Source organism: Abramis brama, assembly GCF_963993115.1.
Source record: "Abramis brama genome assembly, chromosome: 14".
Classification (NCBI taxonomy): Eukaryota; Metazoa; Chordata; class Actinopteri; order Cypriniformes; family Leuciscidae; genus Abramis; species Abramis brama.
The window spans coordinates 12,591,826-12,613,420 of NC_139976.1; the positions used below are offsets into that span (position 1 = coordinate 12,591,826).

Genomic DNA, 21,595 nt, shown 5'->3' on the forward strand with positions numbered 1-21,595 from the left:
AAGATGACTCTTTGTGTTTTATGAAACATTTAATCTTGTTGTGTATTGTCAGAGATTTGAAAAGAACAAGTTGAACAGAACAGCTCATTCAGCATTCACACAATGCATAAAAAATGACTTCTCAGCCCAAACAACACAAAACTGCAGACACAGAAACGCATGCAAAACCAAAAAGCTATTTCTTAACACATTTTTTTTGTCCTTGCACTGCAAAAAATATTTTTCTTACTCAATTTTTTTTTCCTTTCTGTTTTTCAGTGAAATATCTAAACATTCTTAAATCAAGATGCCTTTACTTAAGCAAAATTACTATAAAGTCGTTTTTTTTTTAGTTTTTTTTTACTTAAAACAAGTTAAAACAAGAACAATTATCAGTCAGTGGGGTCAGAAAAATAAAATTAATTCAAAGGGGAAACAAAACTAATTTCTGACCCCACTGGGAAATATTTTTGTTTTTTTGAAGTAAAAGCTCATAATTTTGATAATTTTTTCAGAAAGAAATACTTATCAAGTCATTTTGCTTCTCCAAATGTGATCTTGTTTTAAGAATGTTTAGATATCTGTACTGGAAAACAACTCTCAACTCTTTTTTTTTTTTTTTTAAATGTATGTGGTTTATTCCAAAGTTATTGCAAAATTACAAATTCAATCACATTAAATAAAAATACGGTCACACTTATATTAAAGTGATCAGTTTCCTTAACTTAAGAAAAGTGAGAAAAACCATTGCCTTAAAATTATTACTTAGTAAACTTCATGCGTAAATGAAAAAATTAAGTTATGTGAACAGTTCTTGCTTATTTCTTCAAATACGCATGAAGTTACATTAAAAAAATAAGTACAATTTACTCTGTTCATATTGTATTGCGCTGCTGTTGAGGTGGGATACGGGTAAGGTTAGGGACAGGTTAGGTGGTTTAAGGGTGGGTTAAGGGCGAAGAGAAGTGTCAACAGTGTAATTACATGCAGGTATTTTTTAAAATATGTACAATGTAAAATCATGTATGTACACAAGTGCATTGTATCAAATTATTAATTTAAATGTTAGTACATAGCTAAAGACGTCTAATATAAAGTGGGACTAAAAATACAATCATATTAATTACAGTATCGGACACAGTAAGCCATAATAAAGCATTTCAGAAAACAAAATTAGAAGGGCATAATTTATAAATGGTTGCATTAATGCTACCAAATATGCTTGTGTTCACCAAGAACCTTTTTTAACCATTACAGAGATAGTGGCCTATTGAGTAGAGACAAAACACACTGCTTGTAATAATAACCAGGGCAGATATAAACAGCAGTCCATGGACAGACATTTTCTTTTCTGCTGTTCCTCGGACCACACACTGCTGTACTGAACATCCCTGAAATTGTTTTGCATTACAAATATATGACTGCTGATCCAATTTAGGCAGAACCCAGAAGAGTAAGACATATATGAAGAAAACCTCCACTGCAATCCGAACCATCACGGTCAACAGGTACACCACCACACTGCTTTTGCTCTTGTGGAGGTCTATCACCATCCTACCACCAACAGTCATGGTGGGATCACCTTCGACACCTCCCTGCTCGCTTTGAGGTGCCATTTCTCTATCTTTCTTCTTCTGGAATGAATATCGAAGATGGGAAGAAAAAAGCTCCATGAGAAGGACTGAGAGCACAAGAAGGACGAAGAGGAAATGCCATGCCATCACTATAGAACTGTCAAAGTGTATATTAAAGCAAGCTTTATTGCAGAACGCTAAGGAGCTGTTACATTGGAAATCCTCATTTAGGTTTCTCCATGGTAACTGAGCCAGAAAGACGGTCACCAGGCGGATGCAGAGCAAGCCGAACCACATGGTCCGACCTTTATAGGAGGTGGTGGAATCCACTGCAGTGCGGAGGATTGGGATGAGCCCGGTAACTATCGCTGCCATTGCTGTCTAGGGTGGATGATTCTTCTCAATGCAAATAAGAATGTATCTGCACACAAAATAGGAAAACTTTCAGTCATATTACAAATACTCTATTTGGTACATTGTGTGATACAACATTAACATGATTTCAAAACAGCAGTGTGGAATTTTTTAAAAGAACATAAACCAAACATACCTTTTTTTTAGAGGGAATGTAGAGTTTGTCCAATGCTGAAGTTGCTGTCATTTTGAGCTTCGCTGAATATATATAGCCTTCAAAACTGTATGTGTCATCAAAAACTGTTTCTCACACATTTATCCACAGTTAACTTGTTTCTTCACTTAGGGTTAGGGCCTAAGATCTGAAATGCAAGTTTTTGTCTAGAACTATAATTTTAACACACTTTAAATGTTCAATTTTGAATACAAATTTTGAATACAAGGGCTTTCATCACTGGTTACATTTTTTGACACGCATACTATTTTGTTTATAATATTAATTTAATTACTTTTTTCCCCACAATTTATATAAACAATACAAAGTCATTTAAAATATGGAACTTGTTGGCTGCTTTCTTTCATTGCCCACGCCTACTCATCCATTTAATTAATCATAAAAAGTAATTACAATAAATAAATTAGAAAATTTAAATTGTGTGTAGAAAGCATATCTAGGTACTAGCCTACTTATATTTGTCAAAAAAAAAAAAAAAAAAACTAGATTAAACATTTTTTTAAATAATAGGAATCAAAACTTTAGTCAAGTGTGTCCAAACTTTAGTCAAGTGTGACTGGGTATTGTAAATGAAACCATTTTTAAATAGGCCTATCATAAATATCAAAATACACCAAACTGCCAAAAATCCACGAAGTAGCCTATAATTTAGCTTATAGGACATTGGGGGTACAGATAAAGAAGAACAAGAGGTGATATTGTTGTTTTACTGTATACCATAAGAGCATTATAGCATGTCCAAGAAGAATCACTGTCATATTTACCACCACATACACTGGCTTATTGCTTAAATTCAAACAATACAAGCTGCTTAACTGTTTAAGAAAAATAAAATAATATATAAACTTTAATGGTCAGTTTATGGAGAAACATTTATTGATTTAAAGTCATTGGTCTTGTGATTAAAATCAGCATTCAAATATTTCACTGATTTCAAGTGTATAAACATGACATCAGATTAAATCTGTGATTATGATACTGAAGAGCAACATGAACTGACACTTTGATTCAGTTCATACCTTAAACATACCTAAGACATACCTTAAAAATAAAAAATAAATCCTTTCAGCAATCTTGGCACAAATCTAAAGATAAATACATTTTCCTACAATATCAAGGCAAATTAAAGGCATCTTTTTTTCAACTATTAATGCACTGATGCATTTAATCATACTTAAAAATGAAATTTTATTAGTGTTTAGGCTTTTTGCAAGATTCTCTTTTGTGTTATTATAGAACAGCAGTACCAGGTGTTCAAAGCAGCCGACACAGTCAGCAATACATTTAGAGCCCCTCTTCCTTGTCCATATATACATGGTCTGGCATTGTCTGAAATGCAGACACCGGCACAGACACTGGAACAGTCAGGGAAATAGCAGTCGGCTCAGATTCCGACGGTGACGCAGCACTTGGTGGGGATGGCAGGGGTTGGCTGGGCGCTATGTCTGTCTGAGGCAGGGAAGATGACGAGTCTGTGTCACGGTGGGTACGAAAGTGTTTGCGTAGGTAGGCGGCAAAAAGAAAAGCCTTTCCGCAAACAGCGCAACAATGTGGCCGACTGGTTGAGTGGATGCGCTGGTGTTTGCGAAGCCCGGCTTTGTTCAGAAAACCCTTACCGCACTGGTCACAAACGTGGGGTCGTGGCTTGGGGTGCAGTTTCTCATGTGCCTGCAAATCAGCCACCTGAGCAAACTCTGCCTGGCAGGTCACACAAACGTAAGGGCCGTTAGGTAAAGCCGAAACTGTAGAATCAGACGGTGGAGAGATAGTGTGAAGGCTGGTATGGGCCTGTACTTCCTCCCACGTCCCGAATATCATATCACAGTGAGAGCAGGAGAACTGAGGAAGGGTGGTGGGAAACATTTGAGCTGATTCAGGAGTGGCCTGGACCTGTAACGGCCTCTCGGATAAGTGTGTCCTCTCATGCTTGCGCAAACTTGATGACACAACAAATGACTTGAAGCACAGCTGGCATTTGTAAGGACGCTCCCCTGAATGCACCCTTCTGTGTTTGTTCAGACTGGAGCGCTCCGTAAACGACTTGCCACACTCAGTGCAAGAGAAAGGCCGCAGCCCGGAGTGCACTAGCATGTGACGCCGCAGGTCCCAAGAAGCGACGAAAGCTTTATCGCAACGTTGGCATTTGTAGGGCCGCTGACCGGAGTGCACACGCTGATGCACAGCAAGGTCCGCCGGCTGCCGAAACTTCTTAGTGCACTTATCACAAGGGTACGGCTTGAATCCTTGATGCGCCCGTTGGTGTCGGCGGAAACTAGAGGGATCTGAGAACATCTTGCCGCACTGTGGACACAAGAAGGGTTTTTCGCCGGAGTGGGTACGAAGGTGGGACTGGTACGAAGACAGCTGAGTAAAACCTTTGCCGCACTGCTCACACTGGTATGGCTTGCTCTTGGAGTGGATTCGCAAGTGGCACGCCAAAGAGGACGACCGGGAGAAGGCTTTGCCGCAGTCAGAGCACAGGTAAGGCTTCTCGCCCGTGTGCGAGCGCTGATGGTTCTTCAAGTCCTTCAGCTCAGTGTATGATTTACCACACTCGCTGCAAATATACGGCCGGTGGCCCTGGTGATTACGCCGATGCTTGCGGTACACTGAAGGGTCGGCAAAACTCTTCCCACACTCGGAACAAAAGTAAGGCTTCTCCCCGGTGTGTGATCGTTGATGCACTTTGAGTTTCGATAATGTGGGATAACTCTTAGAGCAATGAGGGCAGGAGTGGGGCCTCTCGCCACTGTGTTGCGTCATGTGGATACGCAGGCAAATGGCCTGCATAAATGCCTTGCCACAGTCAAAACAAACAAATGGTTTCTCCCCTGTGTGTGAACGGCTGTGGTTGCGCAACTCTGAGTGAGTCTTATAAGCCTTATGGCACTGTGGGCACTGGAACGGACGCTGAACAGAGTGGGAGCGCTGATGCTTGGAAAGCTGTGCTCGGCTGGAGAACGTCTTAGTGCACTTACCACATGTGTACTGCTGCTGTTTGTCTTTACCATGTACTGACAGCTTGTGGCTCTGTAGAGCTGAAGGGCTGTCAAAGACCTCCTGACAGGTCGAGCATTTAAAAGTGTGCAGAGTTTTTGGCAGTCTCCCTTTGCCTCTTCTTCTTGTAGGCTGTTCTGATATGTTGTCTTGTTCTTTGTTGGGCTCGGTCTCAGAAGGAGGTGGTGTATACTGCTCTGCAGTCGGTGGGCTACCTGGTTGCGGTGAAGCCATCCTGACAATGCTGGGGAGAACAACAAAATACACAAATGAGTGCCTTGGATTTATATTTTAATTTAGAGTTTAGAGTTCAAATTTGCATTTGACAGATGATTTTATTTATTGTAACTTATATTTTTATATACTTTGTCGTTAATTTTTTCCCAATCTCTTTAATTATTTTCTTTTAATGAACAATACTTCTATAAACAATAACAAAGAATTTGCAAAAAAACAATAATATTCAACTCTTTTTACTCTTAAACTTGACCATTGCACTTGACAATTGACTGAAAAAAAGTGATTTGTACTTGCAGGTAAGTAATCTATTACATAATTTCACCATGGTAATCAATTCTTTCCCAATTCCATGGTCACTATACTGCTGATTTTGTTTTAAAAATACATTATACCCTGTGATTTTTCTTTAATGTTTTATTACAATGGTGGCGAATGACAAGATAACATATTTATTGTAAAACTAGTATATAGCCTTTTGGCAGAAACTATTACCACGGTAAATATTTTATATAAAGGATGGGGAAGGCAACACAAAATGGCCGGCATTAGGACCTCAGGGACAAATAGGAAAGACGCTCGTTCTCAAAGGAAGTTGCCATCTGGACTGCTAATGTTCAAAACTGAATTACATTTCGATGTAAACCAAAATTAAACATAACAACCATGATCAAATTGAAGCAATGCAAATGCAATTCAAAGAGCTTATAACCATGCCTTTAACGCATACAACTACTATTCAGCATGCACTATAACACAAAATGGCTGGCTTTAGGACCGCTGAAGATGCGAAGCAATTCGCAGTCGGATGCTTCTGTCACTTCATCATAATAGCTGCATTTTTAACAATACGTGTCCGTTTATATCTCGTCAGTATTTCTAAAAAAAAAAAAATGGCTTACGTTACGTACCTTTTGTGCTACCAGGAGAGACGGTTGTATTTTTGACAATGAATTGCAAATCGTTTAATCTCAGGAGAAGGTCGGCGGCTTTAGGACCACGACGAAATTACCCTGCGAACGCGTAGATGTTAGCATTCATGACTTCCTCACTCTCCACCTGGGGAATGCCTACAACATTAACTCGCATTCATCACTCTGCTCTTTTGGTATTCTTGCTGAAGAGTTTCTGCTGACTACAGTCAGTGCATGGTAAGAGGGAAAGAATGGGGTGGAGTGAAAAAAAAAATATGTGGGAGGGGAAATTATGCATGCTCACTTCAGTGTGGATGTTCATTTGTTTTGTGCATAAAGTTACATAACAAAAATGTGAATGGGACAAAAAAAAATTGTGTGGTTATAATAACGTGTAACTGGTTATGCTTGTTAAAAAAATAATTGCTATTACTTTATTGTAAGAGTTGCCAAATACAGGCGAATTTAACATTTTTAAAAATGCAAGCTGTCATTAAAATTAATGGCAGCATTAAAGAATGAACAAACAAGGCTCATGTTAATGGTTGAACAAATTTTAGAAGTGGCGGATGGGGTATAAATAATATAATAAGCAACGTTTAACTATTTAAAAAACGTATGTTAAAAGAAAACCGCTCTTGAGAGGAAAACGTACGGACTTTTTTCACTGATGCACATTTCCTGTTCCCTAGCAACAAAAGCAGGAAGTGAGTCGAGAGTGGGATGGGGAAAAGACAATTGTTAGAAAAGGGGGGACGAACACGCCCGTCCTGAAACTAAAATAAAGTGGACGGAGTGCCAACATTACACGCACCAACACCACATAGGGAGACCTCAACATTCAGTATGTATACTCCTAACGTTATTTTTTGCTGTATCAGTTGGCTAGATTTAGCCGCAGTTTCTAGCCGCCAATTGCTAACAAGCTCGCAGTGGAATGGGATGCTACTGCCTCTCCCAAAAATATATTTTATTCCGCTTATCTCAGCGTTTTGTCTCATATATTAAATTAGACAACTACTAGATGACTATTACAACGATCGATTAATACACTGTCGAGATTGTGCTTGCGTAGCTAGCTGTTAAGCTAATGTACTGGAGAAGTGTTTAGTGTGTCAATAGAGCTCCATTGTGTGAGACAGACTGTCATCTAACTGCTGGAGCCCGTCAGTCAGTTGATCCTTCATGCTTTCGGATCCTGACAGATATACCGCGTTATTTTTGTGGAATGATGTTATATTTTAAAATTAGACCTAATATTAGATTAAAAACTAGAACTCAGACCAACTAACTTAACGTTAAAGATTCATGATGGATGGTAAATGGTCTTTATGGATATAGAAACCCCTCCATGTATTTTGATTTTATAGAACACCTCAAGTTGGTTTAATTGTTGCTTGTAAAAAAAATCAGGTGTTTTTGCCTGTGTTTTATGCTTTTGTGTTATACACTTTTTATAAATTAAACCATATTTGTTTAATAAAGGAGCAATTCACCCTGACATGAAAAGTCATTATTTACAAAGAGCCCTTTGAAATGTATTTTATTTTGTCCCAAATTCTGTGGTTTAATTGTTTTCCATTTAAAACTTTAAAAAATTAATAATTCATTAAAAGTTTTGACAATAATAGAGGCCTATAAAATCTTATTTATGTATTTTCAAATATTCCATTTTTGGTTATTTGGTGTTTTCATTATGTAATACAAACGTATTGTCAACAACTGTGGAAATCAAATTCTGTCCTAATTTCTTTTGAGTATGTGTAGATGAATTTGCACATATCATTCACACTTTATATTTAAACAGCTGTCTCTTTGTGGTTTAATCACAAACACTAGGGCTCAAGCCAAGGACTCTTCTACTCTTGTCCTGGAGGGTCATTGTCCTTCAGAGTTTAGCTCTAACCCTAATTAAGCACATCAAGCTAATCAAGGCCTTCAGGATTACTAGAAAGTTACAGGAAGGTGAGTTTGTTAGGGGTTGGACCTCAACTCTGTATGACTGTGGACTGTGGCCCTCCAGAACCGAAGTTTATGAGCCCTGCACTAGTCATAGTCACAACATTGTTTGACTTTTAATTAATTCTACAGGCCTACTTTTGTTTTATTAATTCAGTTGATAATTATTTCAATTTGCCAAGGTGCTTGACATTGCACAGTAAAATACAGTAGTCAACATTTGAAGTGGATCAAAACCTTCCATCAAAGTTATACATTCATTTTGAACTACCTGTTCTTGTCTTAGGACAACTTTGATTAACTTTTTTGATCACTTCAAATGTTGACTACTGTATATTTAATGACTGGATGTCGCAATTTCATCTGTGTTTTTTTTTAGGTGGTGGGGGGGGGGGGGGGGTGCGTTATTTAAATCATAGGGTCCTATTTACTCACTCTCATGACATTCCAAACCTGTAGGAAAGATTTTTTTCCTAACAGCATAAAAAAAAGAAAGATGTCAGGCAGAATGACCGCTTCAGTCAACATTTACTTTAATTGCATTTTTAGTCCATACAATTAAAGTGAATGTCAACTGAGACATTTTTTTAAATGTTTGCATGTATTTTCCCTATGAATCAGTGCAGTGTTTTATTGTACAGCAATGTTAATACTTAATTTTGTTTAATTAGCCTACTTGTTTTATATAATGACTCATTGATTGTCAACTCTGAGCTTTTGAGAAAGCAGTGCTAATGTTTGCTTTTTATCATGATTGATTTTATTTATTTTTTGTTGTTGTTGCACTACTGCCTTGTGTGAACTTAATAGTAAATAATGTATGGGTTTTCCTGTTACAGATTTCATCCACTGCCTGCACTTGCACCATCCTCCCAATGACATTTTTTCAATGGAATGGAACAGAATGTATTCTCAGCTAATTTTTTGCCTTCACGTTCAGGCCTCACCGAACAAGCCATTTTGATAATAGTTAGGACAGGTGTGTCCCTCACACTCATTCAAGCTGGCTCTTGTTGACATTTCTTATCATTATACTATAACGTTATGGCTATGCAAGAGCTAGGCATGCCCAGTCGTTTGGAGCATATAGACACTTTTCATCAGTCAGAAGAGGAACGCAAGTTCAAATGTGAGGAATGTGGACGAGGCTACAGGCATGCTGGTAGCTTGGCTAACCACAGAAAAACACACAAGGTTGGCTCTTTTCAGTGTCATATATGCTCCAGGAAGCTCTCCAATGCATTGGCTCTCAAAAGCCACCTGCGCATCCACACATCTAGAAAGAAATATTCTTGCACAGAATGCGGAAAGGCTTTTCGTCTGGCAACTCAGCTGGTTACCCATCAAAAGGTCCATCGCAATAAAGAGTCTCATGTCATGACGAACGATGTTGCAAAAAGTCATATTGAAAGTGGTTATAAAGATGACGAGTTGCTGCATCTAGATGATGTGGATTTTGACATTATGCCAGATTTGCAGCCAGACATGAAGCTGAATATTGCTCCATTGAGCAGCCTTTGTAATGATGCAGAGTCCGAACACATTTCAAACTCAACCCCAGAAAGTGACACAGCAGCTGAAGATGATGCTGGAGACAGGCCGTTTAAATGTGACTCGTGTGACAAGACATACAGACATCATGGCAGCCTCATAAATCATAAGAAAACTCACCTAATGGGAATATTTGAGTGTCCAATCTGTTTTAAACAGTTCAACAATCTTGCTGCCCTTAATAGTCACCAGCGAATCCATAGTAAAACCCGAGGTCGTCTGAGTGGACAGAACTCTAAAGCTGCCCTCACAGACTGCAAGCAAGAACCTGCCCCGCAAGTTATGCCACAGAATGGTGACGTTAATATACATTTTTGTCACCTTTGTCAGGTTACTTTTGCTAATGATGATGAGTTTCAAAATCATATTTTGTTGCACAACTCCTCTTCTGTGTCATTTGAGCTCCCTACCAATTTGTCAGAGGAGCACAATTTCTCATACAATGAAAGTGTTACTCATTCCCCAGATTCTAATCCTTATCCCCCCACTAGTGACACTCCACCATTGCCTCAGTTACTCAATAAAGTTGTTGATTATGACCAATCAGATGGGCCAATGGAAAATGGGGAAATGTATCTACCTAACTCTTTGGATGACAATTCATTGACCGTACATGCTCAGGGACAGCCTATGGCCCTACCATCAGAGGACCTCAACCCTGATCATTCAAAAGCATGTCCTGATAACATCAAAGTAGAAGATGATGACGGTTCTGGTCGCCGCTTCAGGTGCAACATTTGTGGCAAAAGTTACAGGCATGCAGGCAGTCTTATAAATCACAAACGATCCCATCAAACCGGGATCTTTCAGTGTTCCATCTGCCGCAAGAGCTACCCACATTTGGCGGCTCTGCGAAGCCACCTTCGGATTCATAAGGGAAGACCCACATCTTTGCCTGCTAGTTCTGAGGGCGACTGGCTTTCCTCAGAACCCTTAACACATGAGAACCAACAGGGCTGCTTTTCATCACATGAGGGAGATGTAAGTGGAATATTAGGCCTTCCTCATGACTTGGTAGACTCTGTGCAGCATAAATCAGACGAGGAGTATGTGGACGAGACAAATGCTACTGAATTTCATGAGCAGTTTGACAATTCCTTCCCAGATGAGCACCTACCTCAGGATGAACACCTCATGGAGAGGCACATGTGTGCAGACTGTGGTAAGACATTTACTGATATTGCAGGAATCAAGTCACACACATGTCCCCTCCTGATTCAGCAGTATCAGACCATGACGAACGACTCATCCGGTCACATGGACTTTCAAAACACAAAGCATCAACATTTCTTAGGAGAGTCGGGTGAGGATATTGGTTTTGAGGAACACAATGGCAGTGCAGCTGAGGCCTATTTTAGACAGCAGACCTTTCATGACAACATTCATGGACAAATGAGTGACAGTGAAGATCAAGCTGAGTGTGAAGAGGATGATGGAGAGATGTATCAGTGCTCAGTTTGTGGGAATCACTATAGTAACATGCGTGCACTGCGAAGCCATCTCCGAGGTCACACTCAAACCCATGCTGCACCTTCAGCATCTGGCCCGTCATCTGTGTCTTCTCTAGAGGTCAAGAGAGATGAACAGAGTGAAAATCAGCAGAGTGAATGCAGTCTGATTATCTGCAGCACTTGTGGAGAGAGCTTTACAAAGAAAAAAGACCTACAAGCCCACCAGCTCTTGCATAGCAATATAGAAGGTAATATGCCAGATCAATTTGTAACAGACCACCAGAATGAGCTCAAACCAAAAGTGGAAATGGAAGGTATTATTTGTGGGAAATGTGGCATAAGCTGCAGCGATCTTTATCACCTCAATAACCACAAGTGCACAGGACAACGAGATGGACAAGTGGGGGAGAAATGCGCGGAGAAACCGCTTCTTAGAAATACATTTCAACAAGAACTTTTACATGAGAGTCCACATGATGGAGAACGACAGTACAAGTGTGACCAGTGTGGTCGTTCATACAGACACGCTGGATCTTTGCTCAATCATAAGAAGTCTCACAAAACTGGAGTGTTTCGCTGCTTTGTTTGCCAAAAGCGTTTTTATAATTTGTTGGCCCTCAAGAATCACCAGAGGACACACTTCGATGTTAAGAAGTAAGTATTTAAAATTTCAGAATTTGATTGCTTTGTAAAAAGTATCATACTTCATCTGTATTGTTTTTTAGCCAAGTTCTTGTTTATCTGATTTTTTTGTTCTCTTTCTCTACCAGGCATAGTTGCACAGAATGTGGGAAAGCATTCAAAATCTATAAACAACTATTGAACCACCAGAGGGTACATCAAGAAAACAAGGCTAAGATTGAAGAGCTCAACAAACAAATTCAGACACTCATGCAGATGAGTGGAAATGCCTCAGGGAGTGGAATGCAGGCACTTAATTTCGGCAGAAAGAGAATGAGCAGACGCCATAAGCAACGGCAGACCTCTAGCAGTGATAAGTCTAGCCAAGAAAAGAAGGGCCAGATAGGAGATCCCAAGGACCCTCGTCCTTTTGTCTGTGATCAATGTGGGCGAAGTTATCGGCATGCGGGAAGCTTGGTCAACCACAAAAACTCGCACAAGACAGGTGAATATTACTGTGCTTTGTGCAACAACACTTACTCCAACCAGCTAGCAATGAAGAACCATTTACGGATACACTTTGCTGTCAAAAGATACCGCTGCCAAGAATGTGGAAAGGCCTTCAGAGGAAACAAACAGTTACTCAATCACACTTGTTCGACCACTAAAAGAAATGCAGCAGCAAGAAGAAAGGTCAGGGGCCACAAACAAGAAAAGGATTTAAAATGCAAGAATTGCCGTCTTGTATTTCCAGATAACGAACTACTTCAAGGACACACCTGTTGCAAAGAGACTGTCTCTGATTCTGTCCCCCCAGGAAAAGGAAATGTAGACCGTATGGCCCTAGGAAAAGAGGAACGACCATTCAAGTGTAACATTTGCAGTCGAAGTTACCGTCACGCCGGTAGCTTGTTGAACCATAAGAACACTCACAAAACAGGCAATTTTACCTGCTCCTTCTGTGCCAAGCCCTTTTCCAATCCCATGGCTTTACGAAACCACACACGCATTCACACGCAGAAGAAAAAGTATGTCTGTCCTACTTGTGGTAAAGCTTTTCGTCTCTCCAGTATCCTGTACAACCATCAAAAAATCCATGCACGGGGAGCAACTCATTACAGCTGCCAAACTTGTGGTAAAAGGTTCCAGGGAAAGTCTGGGCTAAAGAGACACCGCTGTTACCGAAACGGAAATCCGAACTCTACTGTAAATCAAGATGGTGTGGACAAATGCTATACGTGAGTCAGATTGTTTCTTAAATGTTATCTAAACACCTATCCTTTTCAATCCTTCATAATTTCATTGTATCTTATGCTAGTATTGTCCTTTGTTACAGATGTGATCAATGCGGACGCTCTTATAGACATGCCGGTTCCCTTCTCAACCACAAGAAGACTCATTCTGCTGACCTCCTGCACTGCACTCTCTGCCTCAAAACATTCACAGATCCTCTGGATTTAAAGAGCCACTCTCAAATGGCTCGCCACTGCTGCCCAGATTGCGGGAAAACCTTCTGTGAGTTTTCACACATGCAGAGCCACATGGAGGTGCATAGTAAGGGACTCCCCTATTACTGCAACATATGTCAACAGAACTTCCCAAACCTGGCTAGTTTTCAGCAGCACCAGGAGCTCCATGGCAGCGTACAAGGGCAGTCACACCATGAGCAAGGTATGCAGATGCAGCAGGATTTAGACTGGGACTCTACACTGGACCAGCAGATAGGAATTCAGAGCCTTCCTAAGATCGATTCAGCTTTCAGCCGAGTACATGGCTTCCCTGAGCCGCAAGACCAGCAGGAAAGTAGTGAAGAATACGGTAGGGAGGAGAAGAGTCATGTGTGTGAGCACTGTGGGCGCACTTATCGCCACGCTGGTTCACTGCTCAACCACAAGAACAGCCACAAGACCGGCTCCTTCTTCTGCTCGGTCTGTCAGAAGGAGTTCACCAATCTCATGGCACTGAAGAATCACCGGCGCATTCACACAGAACCCAAACGCTATCAGTGCCTGGAGTGTGGCAAAGCCTTCCGGGTCTCCACCCAGCTTATCTGCCACAGGCGTATCCACACCAAAGAGAAGCCCTTCTCTTGCCTCCTATGCGACAAACGTTTCTCTAGCAAGTCTAACCTCCGGCACCATCAGAAGATGCATCAGAATACCCAACAGACCTACGAGTCCTCCTTCAATATGGATGATAATGCATTAATCGGACTGGGTGTGGACCCTTTCCTCTGAGGCCTCACTTCAGTCTTGTCACCCCAAGGGAAAATTTCAAAACAATATTCTATTACAAGAGGAAGAGACTCTCCACCCAAGGCCTATTGCCAATAATCGTACAACATCAGGTTTTTTGCTGTGCTTGTCCAGATGGTGTTGCACACAGATGCTAATCTCGGCGAGGCTTGCCTCCTTTACTGTTGTTTTTAAATATAGTTCTTCAAAGGACACTTAAAGCTGGCATTGATAAGATACTACCTCTGGTAGGGACAGTAATACTGTAGACATTTTAGAATAAGTGACAGTGCCTGTCAGAGACCATTTTAGATTATTTTTTTTTTTATTTCATTTGTTTTGTGTTCCCACACAGTGCACAAATTGTATGGTACTATGATAGATCTCAGACTGAGAGCTTGGATGAGTATTTCTGTCCAAACTCTTACCCAGTGCTGCCTTCAAGAGTCCGACCGATTAGTTGGCGTAATCGGAGGGGGAACAGAATACGGTGTTCTGTTTTTTTTAGTTTTTTTTTTTTTTTAAAGAAAGGTATTATGGGGGTAAAAGGATATGTGCTATCCTTCTCATTATGTTTGTATTAAGTGCTTCCGTTTTTTCAGGTTATCGTACTGCTCATGGTAAATTTGCTGTTATCACTTCATCTTCTCATTAAGACCACTGTACACATGATGTTCCTGCGGTTTCACAATGGATGACACTGGTAAAGCTGTCAAACAGCAACCTACCCTAAGGCCTGTCCTGTAGAAAATCTCAAAGATATTTATTTATTTAAAAATAACCATTTATACCTTAAGCATATTTCTTGTCTTTATTACTGTTAAATGTGGTACACATTATGCATGGTATTAAATGTGTGATAAATGCTAGATTGGTTGAGTATGTAGGTATTTTAGATAATGGTTGTAAACACTTCAGAAATACCTCTTTACCTCTTTAAAAGCATTCACAGCAGTGTATTTGAAAGAACAACAGAAATATTTCAGTTTTCTTAGCGCATACTTTTATACTAAATGTTTTATGAAGTGGAAGTATATTCTTCACAACATATTGGAGCACAAAAAAAATTAATAAACCCATAAATCCATGATCGGTCGGGCTCAATTAGGGCAGGAATTCACAGACTAAACGTTTTGCAACAGTTTTTTTGTTTGTTTTAAATGCTCAGGTCTTGCAACTTTACTAGACGCAATGTAAGAAAATACATTTAGCTTGATGCTTCTGGCATCAAGGCTTCTATGTCTGTCTTTAATGCCAGATTGAATTTCAATGTGCCATTTCATATCACCACCCTACTTGGATTAGAATTATTTGTTAGATGGTTTCCTTTTAAACCTATAGATCAGTGCTTACTGATTATTTAAGAGTAGGAGTTGCAAACCTTTATGTATTAATGGCTTCATTAGAACTTAAACTGACAATTGAGACTCCTTGTAATCAGATGCATATATCTTAAATATAAATTATTTATTTTTGTTCACATGATCAATGTTTCTTTCTCAAGTAGGGACCTTAATAAGCAGATGATGTTTATTTGTAGGTGTTGATACCCTCACTTTCTTGAACTGAATAAAAACAATATAACAATATAAGTGTGTTTTGGCTTCTTTTTCTGCCTTCCCTTATCTTTATTTTAACCCTTGAATCCCTTGCAGTTGCAGAGCATGACATGATTCCTTTAGAATATGCAAATGAGAAATGAGTTTGCTTTGCTTTCATATTTTCTCTTAAAGTGTGAATACTGAACTTAGATGCTTTCAAGAACACATTTAGGAAAAATAAATTGTCAACACATTCATAAAATACATTAGTTATCTTTATTGCATTACAATGCATAGTTTCCTCTGCAGTCTTGTTGGAGTAATCGTGAACGAGTAAAGGCGTATACACAACCAACTTTTCTCAAGACTGTGTCAGCGTCGTGCATGCTTCACAGGTTTATGTTTAGCAAGATTCTGGACTAGTTTCTTGCACCCGGTTTCACAGACAAGATTTAAGATTAGTCCCAGATTAAAATGCATGTTTGAGCTGTTTTAACTGAGAGCAACTTGCACTGACATATCTTAAGGTATGTCAGTGCTATTGTTTTATCTCAAGATGCACATCAGTAATGTTTTTTTTTTTTTAAAGGCATGTTTATAAAAGCTACTCATGTCCTAATTAAACTTAGGCCTAATCCTGGCTTTATCTAAACCCTGTCTGTGAAACCAGGCCTTGATGTTCTAGATTTCTGACAAACATGGCAGTGATTCGCAATGAGGTACGTAGTCTTCTTGGGAATTGGGGTGTAAAATGTGCTTAGTTTTCCTGGAAACAATGTAACAATGCAAAGAAAATAGATAATTTCTTTAAGCAAAATATTCATGTTCTTATCAGGTTTGGTGAGATTCACCCCTTTACTCTTGCTAAATGTGCTTGAAGTCATTCAAACAAGAAACTTTCTCCTTAGCATCCACTGTATATTAATATATACATTTCTTAATGCCCATTGCTCGCTTTTCATCTAAAATTGGTGATTTTATCCTTTAGCAATGTTTTACTAAGATAAATTGATTAGACACTAGATATTAAATGTATTGATATACAAGTATGTAAATATCTCTCTACACTATCTAATCTCTTATGCGCATAAAGGCAGGGAAATTTAATCTGACACCTGCGGCTCTTAGAAAATTTGTTAATGTCAGCTGGCGACTCTTCTCTTTCAGGTAATCGGCTGCTGTGTCTTTGATGGTCTTCAGTGTCCCCACATCTCCAGAATGTTCATCAATGTCATTGACAGGCTGCTGTGCTGAGCCAGTCGGTGTCAACATTGTTATAAGGGCTACATCTATACAGTGCGTAGTATTCCAACACTATAAAAATAGATAAACTGTACAAACGATTATTACAAATACATTCAAATGGCTATGTGCCATACTAAATCTGTTTAGGAGGCATAATTGTGTAAAAAGGATCATCTTACTATATTAAACAGGTTAAGGTTATTTGTGTTTATCACGTTCACAAATCTAACTAACAATGGATATTCAAGTGGGAATGCATCTACAATGGTGCAACATTAATGGCCTCAAACAAAATTCTGCAAAAACAGTGTAGCATTTTAAGGGTTCCAACAATGGAATATAAAATATGCTATCATGCTGTCCATAGGATGTCACTTAGCACCTAAGGTTTGCAAACCCATTCTGCACAGTGAACGACAATGTCTCAGTGCAGCTTTTGTGCATAAGCATTCACTATACATGACATAGCTTACTAATGTAATAAATTAGACAAATCAGATGCTACTCAGAACACTCTGTGGCTGAGGTACCAGCCAGTGTTCCAGCAACTGGAGCATTAATTCACTGGAGTAACAGTCCATTTTCTGTCAGCTTGACTTCCTTGAGCTGCAAACATTTAGAAAATTAATTTCCTTAATGCATTTCAAAACATACTAAAATGCGTTGCATTTTTCCACTCTTACCTCTTGAAGAACCTATACTGGATAGAGGGGTCCTGTTGTCTCTTCAATCGGCTCTGAATTGTGGACAGAAAAAGTTGGGTAAGTTCTGAGTCCTGCTCTGAAAGAGTGTTTTTGTTGTTAAAAAGAGGATATAATGTTAACATCTCACCACGTAAGGTCCTCCTTGACCTGCATTGATGTACTAGAACTCCTATGATCAAGGCTCCGAAAACAATTACGGCTGCCAGGACAGACAAACTGGTAATTGCTGCCACCCTCCAGGAATCTGAAGGCTCTATGGGTGGGCCTTAAAAACACAGAACAATGTTACTGGAAGTCCTCCAGCTCTTCAGATCATACAGAAAGAATCTGGCCACTCCTTCTCTGTATGTTAGCTTTGACCTATTGCAAAACCATGTAGGCCTAGGCTACTTACATATTCATTCTCATGAGTGTTCAAACTTATTCATAATGGGAAGGATGGACCATTTTACTGATTTGGATCTTTGAGTCTTGTTCAGCAAAATAAATTCCTCTTTATTCAAGTTATCTCATTCATTTGAGTGGAGTTATTTTAAATAGCCAAATGTGGAGATCAGACCATATTACCAACTTGAACAAGCTTTCCAACTTTGAATCACTTGAGCCTATTTTAAATAGCCAAATTCCGTTTCATATGCAATCTTGATCATATAAGGAATTAGGGAAATCATAATGCAACCAAATATAAATTATGATAAATTATGAGTCGTTCGTTCATTTGCCTATCGCACGTGATAACGCGATAAATATCGCTACTCTCAGAACCATTTTAAATTTGACAGGCTACATTATACTCACATGTGTCACATGATGGAGTTTTCGGGTACTGTTTGCATTCAGAACAAGGTACACACACTGCGACATCTCTATTCCAGAATTCAGATTTCTGACAGGGGGCTGAACCTGACAAAACTGAACAAAGAAGCGCACACAAAAGGGTGTCAGGTAGCGGTACCACATTACAATGAAACGGTCGAAAACAACCTCTGCACAGGTTTCCTGATAACTTGGGGTGTGTTCGGGGTTTTGCACATGGTTAAAATATAATGTTTTACGACTGGAAAACATCCAAGAGCTTTCTTCGCTCGGCCTCTTTTTCATATGAAATGAGATGGGAAATTCCGTTGAAGTGATGTGGTGGTGCACTCGCGGGGAAACGATATTACTCATGCTCTGTGTGCGTAAGCAAGTCTAAGCTGGCGGCCAGACAATGATGTGGCCCTGAGTGCATGCAAAGTGTCCCACTGCGAGAACTGAGGACATGGAAAAGTGACTTTAAGAGAATTAATGGGCCGGTGTGTCGTCAGTGAGAGTTGAAGTTTGTCTTGCGCACATGCTTGCAATCAGGGGAGGTAGGCTATAGGGGAAATGCGGCAAGGCAGGTACCACAGAAAGCCTTTCACGAAAAAGCTGCGGTCTAGATGATACACATCTGCAAGCTAATATCACCTGCTGCAGTAATGTGACGTGACTGAAGATTCTAATGAAGACCTTTCTTACGGGACGTCTTGATGTCTAATCCGTGTGAAGTGTAGCCATTGATTACATGCCATCAAATGCAAATGATTGGCATTAGCAACCAAATTAAAATGAGTGAAACTGCATAGCCTACTGAATGTCACATCTTTTCTTGAGGTGTCGTGGGACATAACAGAACAATGTGCACTGCTCACATTGATTTATAATCTGACATTGACTCGAGACTTTTAAGGATGCATGACTCATCAAGTGTTTCACTGCATGCATGTCATACATCCAAGCACATACATTTGCATATAATTAAATTTTTAAAAAAACTGTACAGGGTATAGTGATTTACACTTCAGTGCATTCTTATCAGATGGTTGAGGTTGAGAAAGTGGGCTGCTCATGAAGATAGACTTTGGAGATTTAGAGGCATTCTCACAACTGCACACTTGAGAAATAGAATAATATGTTCAAAGCCTTGCATGTTTTAGCATAGCAAGCTTAATTATCAGTAAAAATAAACTTGAATTTCAGATCACAATGTCTTTAGCTCTTAGCCTTTGTAATCCAAGGACCCCCATTGTCAAAGTTAATATTTGAAGGCCCCCAGGCTATGGTTCTTCCTCTTGTTCTTCTGCTGAAATGAGAGGTGCTTGTTTTTTCTCACTTCTTGAAGATGACATATCTGTATAAAGTATAGGCTATACTCACTACACACTGCTCCAGCCAATCCCATTTTAAATAAAACATTAATTATTTGTGGGGATGAAATAGAAAACAAAACTGACAAATGTTTAAGTTTGTATAGCTGGTGGTTAGCTGAGAAATGTGTAAATTCCTGAATGTATTCATATAATTCATGTTTTATTTGTTAAATAAATAGCTATGCTGATATCTTGAGGGCACCTTAAAAGTTTACTGAGGCCCCCTATTGGGCCTCAGACCCCCCCTGTAGAGAACTACTACAGTAGTTCTGTGATGATCCAACCATGTTTTGATGTGCATGATTAAATCCATAAGACTTTAAATCCAATTTTCTCCTTATAATGTAACTGTGACATGACATGAAACAGTTTACTGACTGCATTCAATTACTGCTTAACTAAAGCCACTGAATATAACAAGGGCATGTGGGCGCTTTCCAATGCATTGCCTAATACTTTCCCATAGCAGACAATGCACTTTTTTTTATCTTTCCTGCAAGCGTTTTTACAATTAAAACTGTTCCAGCAGTAACATACACATGCCAAAGTAACAAAGACACTACAAGCCTCATGTTCCTCATGGAAAGCTGAAGCCTCTTGTGTTGCACTGTTCTCAGCTGGGCACAATACAACCCATGGAGTGGGTGGGAGTGAAATAAGAGCATTGGAATGCGGAACCGGTGGGAACTGCAACTGGTAAAGGAAGCTATTACGAATGAGGCAGTTCATCGTCATTAACTCCACTGACTCCACGTCTTCCCATGTTCATAGCAAGAGGACAAATGAGACAAAAGTTTGGAACTTTCTTCGGCCACGGAAAATCCATAAGATACGTCATACATATGCTAGCCTAGCCCATATGTTATAACATGAAGATATTAAGCAAGTAAATGTGAATAATCTTACTTTTATCCGCGTTTATTCCATTAATAACCGTGGCGACCAATAGAGTAATCCAATAGATGCAACGAAGAGCACCGGAATCCATTGATCTTTATTTATATTGAAATCAAAAAGATTTCTTCAAAAGATTAAAAGCCACAAACGGGTTTATAGCATAGCAAGAGCGCGCGTGTGAATGAACCACCCCAAACTTTCAGTCTTGTTTTAATAGCGCCCACACCCACGCGTTGGGTTCAACTCCTCTATGAGTCATTTCCTATGTACTGTACTGAGATTCGTGGCTGTGTCTCTAGAAGCCCGTGCGCTGCCTATGTAGACCGCGTTTAGGACATCCGTGTGAATTCAAATCAGGGCTGAGATCCGACAACTTTTACTAAGAATTTATTAGAGAACAATTATTGAGAAAATATTTGATTTGTTCATGACTTTCGGTTTGTTGTTAATTCATAGCCTAGCCTACAGAGCACGCGAAATATTCAGCTCGAGTTGCGACCTAGAGCCGGTTCCTGGCATTTTTGAGCATGGAAAGACACCAAGTCTGTTGTTTTAGTGAATCAAAAGCATACTGCTTGACCACCAGTCATACAGTGAATCAGATTCCCAAAACGAATTTCCCTACAAAATAAATCGGTTCTCTTTGAATCAAAATGCGCAGTTGTTACTGAATTAATCAAAATTAATAAAATGTTAACTTTAGCCTACTGCTGATGCCATCGCATCGGATGTAATAAGAATTCCAAAATATTTCTTCCTGAAAAAAAAAAGGAAAAAAAATTGTTAATGGGTTTAATGTAGCCTAACTGTTAATGTAAGTTATGAACAAACATTATTACAGTAACGTAATAGATAGACAGTTCTCAAAAAATTCATGTTCAGAGAACATTCAAAAGTAACATTCTCACAATGTTTGCAAAATGATTCAACT

General features: G+C 39.4%; 2 protein-coding genes and 1 long non-coding RNA gene across 5 annotated transcripts; 1 reads left to right on the plus strand and 2 right to left on the minus strand.

Annotated features, from left to right (window-relative positions):
* Nucleotides 1-21: 21 nt before the first annotated feature.
* znf668 (zinc finger protein 668) lies at nt 22-6,428 on the minus strand. Of its 2 annotated transcripts, none has more exons than XM_084135452.1 (3): nt 6,288-6,428; nt 2,104-5,383; nt 22-1,974 (listed from the first exon to the last, which is right to left on the minus strand). In XM_084135452.1, exon 2 carries the CDS (start codon nt 5,371-5,373, stop codon nt 3,427-3,429), a length of 1,947 nt encoding a protein of 648 aa, XP_083991578.1. In that variant the 5' UTR covers nt 5,374-5,383; nt 6,288-6,428; the 3' UTR covers nt 22-1,974; nt 2,104-3,426. The 2 variants fall into 2 exon arrangements, with proteins under 2 accessions (XP_083991578.1, XP_083991579.1); XM_084135453.1 differs by having other exon boundaries at nt 2,104-5,374; nt 6,288-6,426.
* Nucleotides 6,389-14,627, plus strand: znf646 (zinc finger protein 646). 2 transcript variants are annotated; one of them, XM_084135451.1, is made up of 4 exons: nt 6,389-6,527; nt 9,089-11,905; nt 12,022-13,110; nt 13,209-14,627. In XM_084135451.1, exons 2-4 carry the CDS (start codon nt 9,294-9,296, stop codon nt 14,107-14,109), a joined length of 4,602 nt encoding a protein of 1,533 aa, XP_083991577.1. In that variant the 5' UTR covers nt 6,389-6,527; nt 9,089-9,293; the 3' UTR covers nt 14,110-14,627. The 2 variants fall into 2 exon arrangements, with proteins under 2 accessions (XP_083991577.1, XP_083991576.1); XM_084135450.1 differs by lacking the exon at nt 6,389-6,527 and adding an exon at nt 6,983-7,134.
* Nucleotides 14,628-15,904: 1,277 nt separating this feature from the next.
* LOC311096369 lies at nt 15,905-20,932 on the minus strand. The gene is made up of 5 exons (XR_014609015.1): nt 20,674-20,932; nt 18,395-18,508; nt 17,724-17,861; nt 17,576-17,628; nt 15,905-17,498 (listed from the first exon to the last, which is right to left on the minus strand). It is a non-coding gene; the product is annotated as an uncharacterized lncRNA (long non-coding RNA).
* Between the last annotated feature and the right edge of the window lie 663 nt (nt 20,933-21,595).